We start from the raw sequence: 13,717 nt of genomic DNA, 5'->3' as shown, positions 1-13,717 counted from the left end.
TGCAATCCTGGCCAGCCCTGAACTCCCTATGTAGACCAGGCTTATCCTGAACTCATAGAGATCTGCTTGCCTCTGCTGCTCAAGTACAGGGATTAAAGGCATGGACCACTGTATCTAGCAAGTGCATTCTCTCAGATTTCTTTAATGATATGACCCCTGATAGATCAACCATCCTATAGGGCAGGCCCCACTGCCCAGAGAATTACATAATACAAGCTGCAGCTGGACTGGGGGCAGGAGAGATAACTCAAAATTGGGGAGAGGGACCTATGTGTGGGTAGAGAAGGCAGATTTGGGAGGAATGGAATAGGAATCAAAATACATTATATAAATTTTCATTTAAAAAGATTTATTTATTATGTATATAGTATTCTGCTTGCATGTATGCCTGCAGGCCAGAAGAGGGCAACAGATCTCGTTATAGATTACTATGAGCCACCCTGTAGTTGCTGGGAAATAAACTCATGACCTCTGGAAGACCAGCCAGTCCACTTAAGCTCAGAGCCATCTCTCCAGCCTATGAACTTTCAAAAAATTAATAAAGATACCATTTTTTTAAAAAAAGAAAGTTTCTCTATCCTATTCGTAATTGACTATGTAGAAAATAAAATACAGGGCACACTAATGGCATTACTTGTAAATACATTATGATTGTATGATTAGGATAACCATTGCTATTATTATACAGTAGTTATATATTTTCAGGCAATTAATGTGTTATGATGCTAAAATATGTTTGTGATATGCCCATTGTATTTAAAATAATAGGTAAAAGCAAATTTCAGCAAAGCATATTATTGATACTAAGGTATAATTTATTTTTAAGTTTGTATCGGAATATTATTATTAGTGTGTACACGTGTATATGGGTACTCGTATGGCATAGTACATATGTGGATTTGGTCCTGTCCTGCTTTGGGTTCCGTGGATTGAAAGATTATCAGGCATGTGCAACAAGCACTTGGACCCAGTGAGCCATCTCACCCAACTTATAATTTTCTTTTTAAAAAATGAAATTGTGAGGGTTGCATGATAGCTCAATGGTTAAGAGGGCTTGTTCTTGCAGAGGACTGGGGTTTGATTCCCAGCATTCACATGGTGCTTTACCACTCCCTGTAACTATAGTTCCAGGGATCTGACACCCTCTTCTGACCTCTGTGGGCATGAGGCCCACACATGAAACACATACATATATGCATGCAACACAGGCATTCACATAACATAAAATAAATTAATCCTAAAAACATATTATTATTAATGTGAATACATTGCAGTGTAGCTCGCTACATTGGCCAGTTCAGTCAGAGCTGCCTTGATTGATATGATTTACAAAGTAGCTTTCTATATAGAGTTAACTTGAATACTCTGACTACTGATGTTTGAAAATCAGTATTGTGATTTGAAAACAACTAAATTTATGTTTGAAAAAACTAAAATGAGTATTGTCACCAAAAAATTAAATGAACCCTCATGTGTAAACAGTCTGAGAGATTGTATGTGATATCTTTCTGTTTTATTTATGCATTGAAATAAGACAATAAAGAGATTGGATTTAAGGATGCAGAAGAGAAAAATATATTATGTCTGTGCTGATGTGCTGATGTGATCAAGTTTTATATAGCTTTGAAATATAAATATAACAATTTTCATACACCATGGTTGTTATTTTTAAGTACTTGTAAAAATTATTTGATTTTTTTTTTTTTAGCCCTGAGTATACTAACAGGAATATTGTATGCTTTTGATTTCAGGAAGGAAAAACAAATCAGAAGTGTAGAAGAAGAAGTTGAACAAGAGAAGCAAGCAGCAGATGGCATTATCAAAAATATGTCTCCTGAAAAACAAGTCAAGTACATAGAAATGAAAACCACAAACGAGAAGCTGTTGCAGGTGATATTACCTTGGCCTGTGTGCTAGGCGTGCAGCACCATGCTGCTCAGAGTACACTTTGCAAATCAGTATCAGTGTTTCTGAGAACTGAATTGACCTACTCCAAATCTCATTGTAACAAGGTCTTCAGATAAGTGTCAGTAAGACACTGATATAAGATTCATTTTCCTATGTTGCATTGTGTTCTAGCTTTTAAAAAAGTACACAGTGTATTTCTCTGTATCTTCAGCTTTGCTTGTCATAAATTTATATGAAAACAGTTACTTACTTATTTGAGACAGGGTTTCACTATGTAGTCATGGCTGCCTTGAAACTTGTTCTGTAGACCTAGCTGACACTGAACACACAGAAATCCTCCTGCCTCTGCCTCCCAAGTGCTGGGATTAAAGGCATGTACCAACACACAAGTTCTAAAAACTTAGATTTTTATGAACTTTTAAAGGAAACATTAAAAGGGCTCACAGTCCAGAGCCACATGGATATTAATATTTTTTCATTTTCCGTCCTGTTTGATAAGTAACAAACTTTTTTACCTGTTATGTCCTTGATTTGAATGGTTTGTGTTGCTTAGAGGAACAGTTTTAGTGCCTGCTGATAATCCTCCCAGTATTAAACATCACAATGCATCTTTAAGCCCAGATGACCCTTAAATGAAGGATTACCAAAGAATTGGGCCAATAAGCAAGTGTGGTGGCACACACCTGTAATCCCAGCAGTCAGGGAGGCAGAGGCAGGTGGATCTCGATGAGTTTGAGGCCAGCCTGGTGTACAAAGTGAGTCCAGGAAAGCCAAGGCTACACAGAGAAGCCCTCTCGAAAAAAAAAAAAAAACAACAACAAAACCCAAAAAATAACTTATAGTAATGAATATGTTTATTTCTCAGATATTCCTTCACTTTAATAGAACGTTATCGTAGACCAAATTTTTAGATAAGTTATTTATTGAAGAAAGACTGAACTATTGTAGAATCATAGTAAATTTTATGTGGGTTTTATGAATAACTAACCAATGGTTCTTTTTCTTTCATCTCTCCCTTATTTTTTTCCTTCCCCTTCTCCCCTCTCTCTTTGTGGTCATTTGACTTTCTTTCCCTTCCTTCCCTCCTTCCATCTTTCTCCCTCCCATGTAGGCGTAAGTCTTAATACTAAAAGCAGTTAGGCAAAAGATGTGAAAAAAAAATATGGCTAAAGATTAGAATTTTGTATCTTTTTTTGAATAATGACATGATTAGTTTAAAAGTTTCTGATAATTACTGTGATCAGAACAATGATATAATAATTGTGGCAAACTTAAGGAGTTTTTGAAGGTCTGTGGGAGGGATTTTAGAACTAATGAAACTATTTCAAATAGGATAAAATCTTGGTAAGTTCTAGTCAATAAGCGAGATATGAATTGAATATAATAAAATTTACTTTATCACATTTAGAGGTGAGCTGTTAAAAAAAATGAAGAAAAAAGTTATTACTTTAAATTTGCCTTTTTTCCTCCTTAGGAATTAGATACACTTCAGCAACAACTAGACTCATTGAACATAAAAAAGGAGAGCTTAGAAACTGTGAGTATAAGGTCACAAGAGTGTTTTCCTGAAAAATCATTTGGGGAGCATTAACTCATGTACTCAGCAGTTTGCTAACATGCATTCAACATATTTTCTTCTCATTCTACACCACAAAGGTCTCAGATTGGTTAGAAATAGATTGTTTTTGTTTGGTTGGTTATTTTTGTGGTTGCTGTTTTTCTTTAGTAACTGCTGTATACAAAGCCAATCATTACCCTACAGTGCTGTGCAAAAAAATGTAACAGCAGTTTAGATAAACCATAGGAGACTGAAACAGGAAAAGGGATAAATCATTTGAAGGTGTAACACTTACATTTTTCTTTTTAAAAGTTTTAATTCAGAAAACAAAAGCATGTGTATGGTTTTAAAACTGAAAAATAATGTCATTAAAGTATTTGTTTCTTAATCCTTTCAGACAGAACTTCTTTGACATTTGTTTCATCCTTAGACAATTTTGTGAACTCTTTCTATATAACGCTCGTATATTCATTTAATCCTAACAGTGATCCTATAATCCTGTTTTGTTTTTAAATTTGTGAAAAACTTTAAATGGAAATATGATATGGCACCTCTGCCAACCCTTCTCATCATACACACACACACACACACACACACCATCTTCTGACTGTCTTTGCATAATCTTAGAGCTGTCCTTCATCATTTTAAGTTAGTGCACTGTGTAATGTTTATGATTAAAATAGCCTTGCAAATGAATAGGTTAGTTGTTTTCTGGGGTTAAAAATAATTTCCATTGAATATGCACATTTAAAATTTTTATTTTATGTGTCTGAGTGTTTTGTATGCATGTACATATACATATATGTGCATTTATAGCTACACACACACACGCACACACACGCACACACACGCACACACACATATGTACCACGTGCATGCCTGGTATTTGCAGAGGCCAAAAGAGGGTGTATACTGTCACAGATCAGTTGCTCAATAAACAATAGGTTCATATGTCAATTTATTCATTGTTAACACTTTTAGCTCTTTTTATCTAAAAGAATTTTATCACATTTGTTTCATTTAAAAATGATTTTTGTGAAAGTAGAACTATGGTAAATACAGAGCAACTGTTCTACCTGCATTTGTTTCCCAGTGTTCCCTAACAAAGGGTCACAGCCTGGGTAAAGGTTGTGGAGCTTAGACATCTACAGTCAAGGTGTATATCAACAGAGTGTGCTCCCTCTGAGACTCTGAAATGTCCTGGTTTCTTCATCAAGCACTGGTATTCCTTAAGGCAACTCCTCACTGTGGGCTCTGATGTCTTTCTAAGGACACCAGACATGTTGATTAGAGACCATCATGGCTTTATCTTAACTTTCTCTCCAAAAGACAAACTGAAGTCTTTCCTTTTTGTTCTCAGGAAATAGCACATTCTCAGGTAAAACAAGAGGCCGTATTGCTACATGAAAAACTTTACGAGTTAGAGTCCCACCGAGATCAAATGATTGCAGAAGACAAAAGCATGGGATCCCCAATGGAGGAAAGGGAGAGATTGCTAAAGCAGGTAGTGGAAGAAAGTTCATTTATTTTGTTTGTTGTTTGGTTGGTTTGATTTGGTTTTTTGAGTCAGTGTTTCTCTGTGTAGCCCTGGTTGCACTATAACTCACTCTGTAGACCAGACTGGCCTTGCACTCAGAGATCTGCCTGCCTCTGCCTCCGAGTGCTGAGATTAAAGGTTTGTGCCAACACTGCTTGGCCTTTTGTTTGTTTGAATAATGAATTTGAGCTATGAATTAAGGAGAAAAATCAATGTGACTATATCCAAAAACAATAGTTAGCTTCACTTCAATATGAAATACGAGCCAAGAAAATGTAGAAAAATCTTACTTTCTTAAATAACTTGGTTTTGGAATAAATTCTTATTTTTATTTTTTGGTGCATAGTTTAGTCATCTCATGGATATTTGTTTATTGGTGATTTAACTGGCTAGATAATCTTTTTTTTTTAAATCTTTTTTTTTATTAATTACACTTTATTCATTTTGTATCCCCCCATGAGCCCCTCTCTCCTCCCCTGCCGATCCCATCCTCCCTCCCCTTTCTGCATGCATGCCACTCCCCAAGTCCACTGATAGGGGAGGTCCTCCTCTCCTTCTTTCTGATCTTAGTCTATCAGTTCTCATCAAAAGTGGCTGCATTGTCCTCTACTGTGGCCTGGTAAGGCTGCTCCCCCCTCAGGGGGAAGTGATCAACGAGCAGGCCAATCAGATTATGTCAGAGGCAGTCCCTCTTCCCATTACTATGGAACCCACTTGGACACTGAACTGCCATGGGCTACACCTGTGCAGGGGTTCCAGGTCATCTCCACAAATAGTCCTTGGTTGGAGTATGAGTCTCTGGGAAGTTCCCTGTGTTCAAATTATCTTGTTCTGTTGCTCTGCTTGTGGAGTTCCCGTTCCCTCCAGCTCTTACTATTTCCCACTTCTTACATAAAATTCCATTCACTCTGCCCATCAGTTGGCCATAAGTCTCAGCATCTGCTTTGACAGTCTATACTGCAGAAGCTTTCAGAGGCCCTCTGTGGCAGGTTTCAAGGTTGTTTCCTGTTTTCTTCTGGCTTTCAGAGGCCCTCTGTAGCGGGTTCCGAGGTTGTTTCCTATTTTCGTTTTCTTCTGATGTCCATCCTCTTTGCCTTTCAGGATGGGGATTGAACATTTTAGTTAGGGTCCTCTCTTTTGCTTAGTTTGTTTAGATGTACAGCTTTTAGTGGGTTTATTCTATATTGTATGTTTATATGAGTGAGTATATACCGTGAGTGTCTTTTTGCTTCTGGGTCAAGTGGCTAGATAATCTTACTGAAAATAAATTCTGTTACTTATATTTCTCTCTAAAAAAAAAAAAAAAAAAAAAAAGTATCCTAAGTCTAATGACTGGCAGTATCGGTGCTTTCATGAAGAGAATATAATTTAAATATTATGTGAAATTATATATCACATAATCATGTGCCATGTATTCTGTAGCTTTTTCACTACTACTAGGTTCCTTTAATTCAGCTGTAAGTTACAGTGAATATGCTTATGCTAAGATGTACTAGGTCCAATACCCTTCAGAAAACTTTAGCTTCATACGGGGCAGAGATTTCTCCTGAAACTCCTCTGAGGTCTACCGTGCATGCATGCTTGTATGCTTGTGGATGTGTGTGCGTAGTGGGTTTTTGGAACCCAGTTGAGTGACTGTTAGAATCAGTTTTTCTAGAATGGTCTTAAAGTCTAAATCTTGGTTTGTAAGATGTCTGAGCAGGTAAAGGTACTTGCTGCTAACCCTCAAAGCCTGAGATTAATCTTAAGAACCTACATAGTAGAAGTAAAACCAGTTTCTGAAAATTGCTTTTTGAATTCCACCCTTGCACTATAGTAAACCCTCCTACATACAGTCAATAAATTAAAATGTAATAATATTTAAAAAGTAATGTTAAGACATCACAGTTTCTTGCAAAGGAAAGATTAGTTTAAGTGGGGCTTGGTGGCACACATTTTTAATCCAAGACTTGGGAGGCAGAAGCAGGTAGATCTCTGTGAGTTTCAGGCTGCCCTGGTCTACATAGTGAGATCCAGGACCACCAGGCTACAAAGCTAGAGAGATCTTATCTCAAAAAAATCAAGTTAAGATAATCTAGGATTTATGTATGTATGTATGTATGTATGTATGTATGTATATATATATATATATGTATTCTATAGGATAAGGGATTATATTTATTCCAAATATTACATAGCGTGGTATAAATGTGCCCTAGAAGTTATTTATTGTTTTTCTGAAATTTGATTTTAGTGGGGTTTCCCAAATCTGGTGGCTATACCCTTGGATGTAGGAGAGTCTGAGTAATCCAAGACACTTAGTTAACTGACCCATGCTGGAAGATATGTTAACCTGATGCTACATGGTAGATAAGTGTCTTAGAGTTTATATTGCTGTGGTGAAACATCATGACCAACTTGGGGAGGAAAGTTTTATTTCACTTACACTTCACTGTCATAATTCATCATTGAAAGCAGCCAGGCTAAGAACAAGACGGTGCAAGAAATCTGAGGGCAGGAGCTGATGCTGCTTGCTGGCTTGCTCTCCAATGGCTTGCTCAGCCTACCTTGTTTTAGAACCCAGACCCACCAGCCCATGGATGAACCCATCCATAAAGGGCTGAGCCCTTCTACATGAGTCTCTATAGGCTTCCCAACAGCCTGATTTTTAATTGTTTGTTTGTTGGTTGATTGACTGATTGATTGATTTGAGACAGGGTCTCTCGGGCTCTGGCTGCTCTGGAACTCATTATGTAGACCAGGTTGGTTTTGCACTCACATATTCTCTTGGCCTCTGGCTCTTGAATGCTGAAATTAAAGGTGTGTGCAGCCACACCTGGTTTTATAGCCTGATTTTTGTGGAAGCATTTTCCTGGTTAGGTTTTCTCCTCTCAGATGAGTCTAGCTGTGTCAAGCTGACATAAAGCTAGCCAAGACAATAGGTAAGAGTATATTTGAGGAAGAAGGAAGGGATCTGTGAATACTTTCTTAGTGATGTTTTCTTTCAGGCAGTCTAATAGTGAGTTATGTTTTAATACTGTTGTCTTCTTATGACTATATAGGTTAAAGAAGATAATCAGGAAATAGCCAGCATGGAGAGACAGTAAGTACTTTTGAACCAGGACTTTTTATATTTGTGCATGTTTCAGATCACATCCTAAAGTTATAATAGTACATGTTTTATAGGCATTTTTCATGTAGTTCATATTAACAGTGTTAATATTTATTGAACTTTCAATCTCCAGGTTTTAATTCTGAGTCATTGCCTAATATAATTGCTTTAAAAAAACAGCTTTATTAAGAGATGGCTTACAGACATTATATATTTAAATCATAGAATTCAGGCCTTTTTGTAATTTTTACAGTTGGACAATCCTTAATTCAGTCATTTCAACAAAAGCCTACAACTCCCCCTCACCCCCACCCCATTGCTTTTCTTACCCATTCCTTCACTTTAAGACTAGGAATCTCCTCTATGTCATCATATATTTGCCTATTCTGGACATTTCATATGGAGAATCATACAGCCTTTGGTACTCTGTGGCTACATGCTTTCATTTAGCCTAACATTTTCAAGGCTCATCTGTGGTGTAGTATACGTCAATATTTAGTGTATTCTTAATTCCAATTAATATTCCATTGTATGATAAGATATGTTTTACTTATTCATCAGTTGATAGGCTTTGGCTTGTTTCTATTTTGTGGCTAATAGGAATCATGTTGACATGAACATCTGTGAGCTTGTTTCTGTGTGGGCATTGTTTTCACTTCTCTTATGTAAATATCCAGGAATGGAATTGCTGGCTTATGTGGTTACTTTGTTTAGCTTTAGAAATTTGGAGTAAGTTTAGATCAAATGACTCCATAAAAAGCATTGTATTTTCTATGCAAATAGACATTTTACATTTCTTCTTGTAGTGTATGAGAGTCCAGTTTTCTATACATCTTCATCACTTACTATGATTTTTCTTTTTTTATTATCTGTGATTTCATTACAGCCATGCCAATGGATGTGTGAATTAGTATTTCTCTATGGCTTTCACTTGCAATTCCTTGATGACTTATAGTGTTGAATTTTTTTCCATGTGTTGTTGGACATATGTGTATCTTCTTTGAAGAAGTGTTTGTTAATGTCCTTTGTACATTCTCATAAGAATTTATTATTGGTGGTATTGAGTAAAATGAGTTGTTCATATATTCAAAATACAATTTGCTCTGCAAATACATGGTTTACAGAATTGCTCACATTTCATCAAATGTATTTTAACCTTTTGATGATGTTCTGGTAGTAGAACAGTTTTCAATATAATGATCCTCATTTATGTTTTTTTTTGTCACTTCTAAAGTTCACTAATACTTTTAACAGGTTAACAGATATAAAGGAAAAAATAAATCACTTTAGTGAAGAAATTAGACAACTTGACATGGATTTAGAAGAACACCAAGGTAATGTTTGTAGAGTATTTTTGAGTCTTTAAAAATGTGCTTAACATATATCTGAATAGATGTGTATTAATTTTGATCTTAGTGACTTCTTAAGATTTACCATTTCAATCTTTACTTGCTGAAATATACTTATGTAGTATTATAAATAGTATTAAACATAGTACTTGAACTGATTGTAACCTAGTAACCTTAAGTAACCTAGTGATTGTATAAGATAAGTATTTGATTTTTTGAAGGATTCTTTTTTTCTTTTTCTAGTGGAGGAGATGGCAGTCAGATAGCAACCACCACAAGCAGAGAGGCTTGATTTCCTGTTGGGCTCAGTTACGAGGGAGCAAGTGCTGTTGTCCAGATTTCCCCCCTTGAGCCTTGATAGCAGAAATTCTGTGTGTATGTGAGAAGTGTGGCACCACAGTTCCTAACCAGCTTATTCTTGGTACAGGCTCCCTGCTTAAAGAGTTCAGGACTTCACTTCAAATTAGTTAATTAGCTCTTGGATTAACAAAGATTAACTATGTATTATCAGTTAGTGGAAGAAAGTCGGGATAATCTACCATTGAATGAAATAGATATTTATCGTAGGGAAAATAATTTTTTCTTAAAGTTTGTTTTTTACTTTGATTTTTATTTATTTTTAAAATTTTTTTTCTTGTTAATTTATTTTTTATTTTATTTTGCCTGTGTGTATTTATGTCTATGTGTGGGTGTTGAGTTTCTTGGAGCTGGAGTTATAAACAGTTGTGAGTTGCTATGTGGGTGCTGGGAATTGAACCCTGGTCCTCTGAAAGAGCAGTCAGTGCTCCTAACCACTGAACCATCTCTCGAGCCCTCTACTTTGATTTTAAAGATAGTATTTATGCCTTTTTGTTGTCATATAAATGATACTCATTTTTGTTGATTCATTACTTACCTAAACTCTACAAGAAACTTTTGAATTCTAGCTAATTCATTTTGTACCTGTGAGAGCTCAGAGAAATTAGTAATTTGCTAAATTCTCCAGGTTAGTAAGTAGTAAAGACTAGACTTAAAACAGAGTTTTTCTGACTCTAAAGTCTTAGTTCCACTCCCTAAGCATAAGTTTGACTTTTGATTCAAAGTAATTCATTTATGAAATTAAAATGTTCTTAGAAACATATAGTTATATCTACATGTGCTTACTAATGGCCTTAATAAAGCTTCTAAAGGCAGGAAAAATAGTTTAAGTAAGAAAACTTGGCTTAGTTTTATGGTCTGAAAGTGAGTATAATGGCTTATTAAGGTTTATGTATTAAATAGCATTTGTGACAAAAATAGGTTTATAATAAATTAATACTAAGGCCATATTCATTTTAAAATATATTTGCTTATTTTTTCCATTGACAAGATTATATTTATTATTTCTAGCATGTTCTGAAGTATGTATATATTTGAATGACTCAGTCAAACAAGCATATGTATTACTTTACATATTGTTTATTGAGAGTGACTCAAATACACTCTTCATGACCTTTAAGAATATATACTACTTTGTGGCTGGGCATGGAGGCACACACCTTAAATCCCAGAACTCAGGAGGTAGAGGCAGTTGTGTCTTTGTGAGTGTGAGGCCAGCCTGGTCTACTCACTATATAACAGAGGAACTCAAAAGAACCAAGCGGAAAAAGAATATATTTATACTAATGTTGAACAGTGGATCTCTTCAATTGATTCTTATCCTATGGAATTTTGTATCTTGTCTGTGTTATTTTCTTACTGTTATTTTTCATACATGTAGATCTATTCTGAGAAATGTGATGCTTTTGATTTTAGAAACTTTACAGATTGTATCCTAAAAAATTTTGTCCTAAATTATATTTCATATTGTTCAGTTTCTTTCCTATTTGGGAGGTAAAATTTGTAATTAATTGAATTTGTAAGATAAATGAAATGCAGAATGCTTTGGATTTTGCTTCTATTTCTTTTTTTTTTTTATTTGTTTCAAACGTTTGTCTTTTTATTAATGTAGAATAAGACAATCCATAGTTGTGTAATAATGATAAAAGCACATATAGTATGTAAATATATAAATACAGGTGTGTGTGTGTATATTGACAGGTAAGTGTACTAACATATCATTGTCACCACTGCTCTCCCGTGATCATCTTAGATTACTGCAACAACACAGGGGGTTTTGCAGAAGGTTACTTGTTAGAAGGTTACTTGTTAGTTCAGGACCTCGTTACTCTGCCTGAACTATTGCAGTAGCCTCCTAACTGGTTACCCCACCTCCATTCTTGCTGCTTCTGAATTTGTTTGTTTGTTTCTAGTATAATGCTATTAGAATGATTTATGTAAAATGTGGCTCAGTGTCCTTGTCCTGCTTAAATATGGTTCACCATGATGCACAAGATAACAGAATTTTTGTAGGTCATATTAGTTCTTCCATAGTCTGACTGTCAGCCTTCATTTCATCCATAGTCATTTCTATGTTCTGCCCCCCTTTAAAACCAGATCTTATAGTGTAGCTCAGGCTTGCCTAGAACTTACTGTATAGACCAGGCTAGCCCTAAACTCACAGCAATCCTCATAACTGAACCTCCAAAAGCAGGTATTACAGATACAAACCATCATGCCCGCTCTGTAGCAATCTAATAAGTCTATTTCTGCTACCTTACAATTTTCCTTGTTACCATTCATTCAACTATTTTATGCTCTGACTTTCTGCTTTTGTTGTTTTCTTTTTAATTGAGCTTTTGTTCTTTTTCAGATCATCTGACTAAGTTCTTATTCTATAAGATTTAACTTAGGCATCTTCTTATTCATCATTACTCAGAACTTCCTTCCCTAACTAGTTGCTAGGCTTAGCTGAGAAACTGTCCTCCATGTTAATTGAGCACAGTGTGTATTACAGTTGCTTACTTATATGTTTGTCTTCCTTCTTAGACTGTATGCCCTCAAGGGCAGGGAATACTTTTTTTTTTTAGTTATTATTATTTATTACAGTTTATTCACTTTGTATCCTGGCTGCAGCTCCCCCACTAGTATCTTTCCAGTCCCACCCATTCTCTTTCTTCTCTCCCTATGCCCCTCTCTTAGTCCACTGATAGGGGAGGGCCTCCTCCCCTTGTATCTGACCCTAGCCTATCAAGATCTCATCAGGACTGGATGCATCCTTCTCCTCTGTGGCCTAGTAAGGCTGTACCCCACAGGGGGAGGTGATCAAAGAGCCGGCCACTGAGTTCATGTCAGAGATAGCCCCTGTTCCCCTTACTAGGGAACCCACTTGGAGATTAAGCTGCCTTGGTCTACATCTGAGGAGGGGTTCTAGGTCCTCTCCATGCATGGTCCTTGGCTGGAGTGTTGATCTCTGCAGGGACTATTTAATACACTTCAATAGTTCATCAGCACTGTGCCTGGGATAACCTAAACAATCCACAGTTTAAGAAAGAAGGAGCTGTACAATGAATTAATGGTGAAAATTGAGTTCTAATCTGTTCTTTGGGTCCTGTCATTTTAGGATATAGGTATATACTGTCCAGAAAGCTTGACTACCAAGATTTTATTACTTTCCAGATGATCCCCAGCTTGGCTTTATGTTTTCCAATAAAGTGGTAGTTTTTGTCTATAGCTCTATTTTTAGTTGGCATGGTTAATTGTACCAACCTGATTTAATTATAGAGTACAGAGCTAGATTGTATCTATGAGAGTGTTCTCTGTGATGACTGCCTTAGGGAGTAAGATCAGCTGAAATGTGGGCATAACACACTGAGGACATTCTCTCTCTGTTTCCTGGCTTACATGGTGTCAGCTGTTCTGCATCACCACACTCTACTTACCAGGATGGATGGATATGTCTAAAAAACAAAAAACCACTAGCATAGAAAATTGTTACCAAGCTGGGTGTGTTGCTACAAATTGATAATTCCAGTATTCAGGAGGCTGAGGAAAAAGGATTACTGCCAAGTTCAAGGATAATGGGTTACATACTGAGTTCAAGGACAGCTGGGGCTACACTTTTTCAAGTTCCTTTTTACTCCATTGCTCCCAAAAGAAAATTTATATCATAGGGATAGTTTGTGGCTGTGACTAAACTTGGATTGTGATCCTTAAACCTTTGGAACTGATTTTTTTGGGAGTTAGAAAAGTTAGAAGAAGTGATCTAAAGAATACCAAGAATACTCTAATTCTGGTGGAATTAAGAAGGACAGGATGCCAATAGAAATGCAAAGAATAGAGAGTGTGCTTATGGTGTTTAAATGGAAACAAGAATTAGATGATGCATATTTATATTATATTATATTATATTATATTATATTATATTATATTATATT

At 35.9% G+C, this 13,717-nt stretch overlaps 1 protein-coding gene across 1 annotated transcript in view; it reads left to right on the top strand.

Annotated features, from left to right (window-relative positions):
• The window catches only part of Ift74 (intraflagellar transport 74), an 81,621-nt gene that overhangs the window by 37,031 nt on the left and 30,873 nt on the right, over positions 1-13,717 (top strand). The window contains exons 9-13 of the mRNA XM_055618968.1: positions 1,752-1,890; positions 3,383-3,445; positions 4,827-4,970; positions 8,045-8,085; positions 9,349-9,428. Of these exons, the coding sequence (XP_055474943.1) occupies positions 1,752-1,890; positions 3,383-3,445; positions 4,827-4,970; positions 8,045-8,085; positions 9,349-9,428 (467 nt within the window). The remainder of the gene's footprint in view (positions 1-1,751; positions 1,891-3,382; positions 3,446-4,826; positions 4,971-8,044; positions 8,086-9,348; positions 9,429-13,717) is intronic.

Source organism: Psammomys obesus, unplaced genomic scaffold (genome assembly GCF_907164565.1).
Source record: "Psammomys obesus unplaced genomic scaffold, mPsaObe1.curated_primary_1811, whole genome shotgun sequence".
Taxonomy (NCBI): Eukaryota; Metazoa; Chordata; class Mammalia; order Rodentia; family Muridae; genus Psammomys; species Psammomys obesus.
Note: the sequence above shows the minus strand (reverse complement) of the source record. Positions and strands in the feature narration are given on the sequence as shown.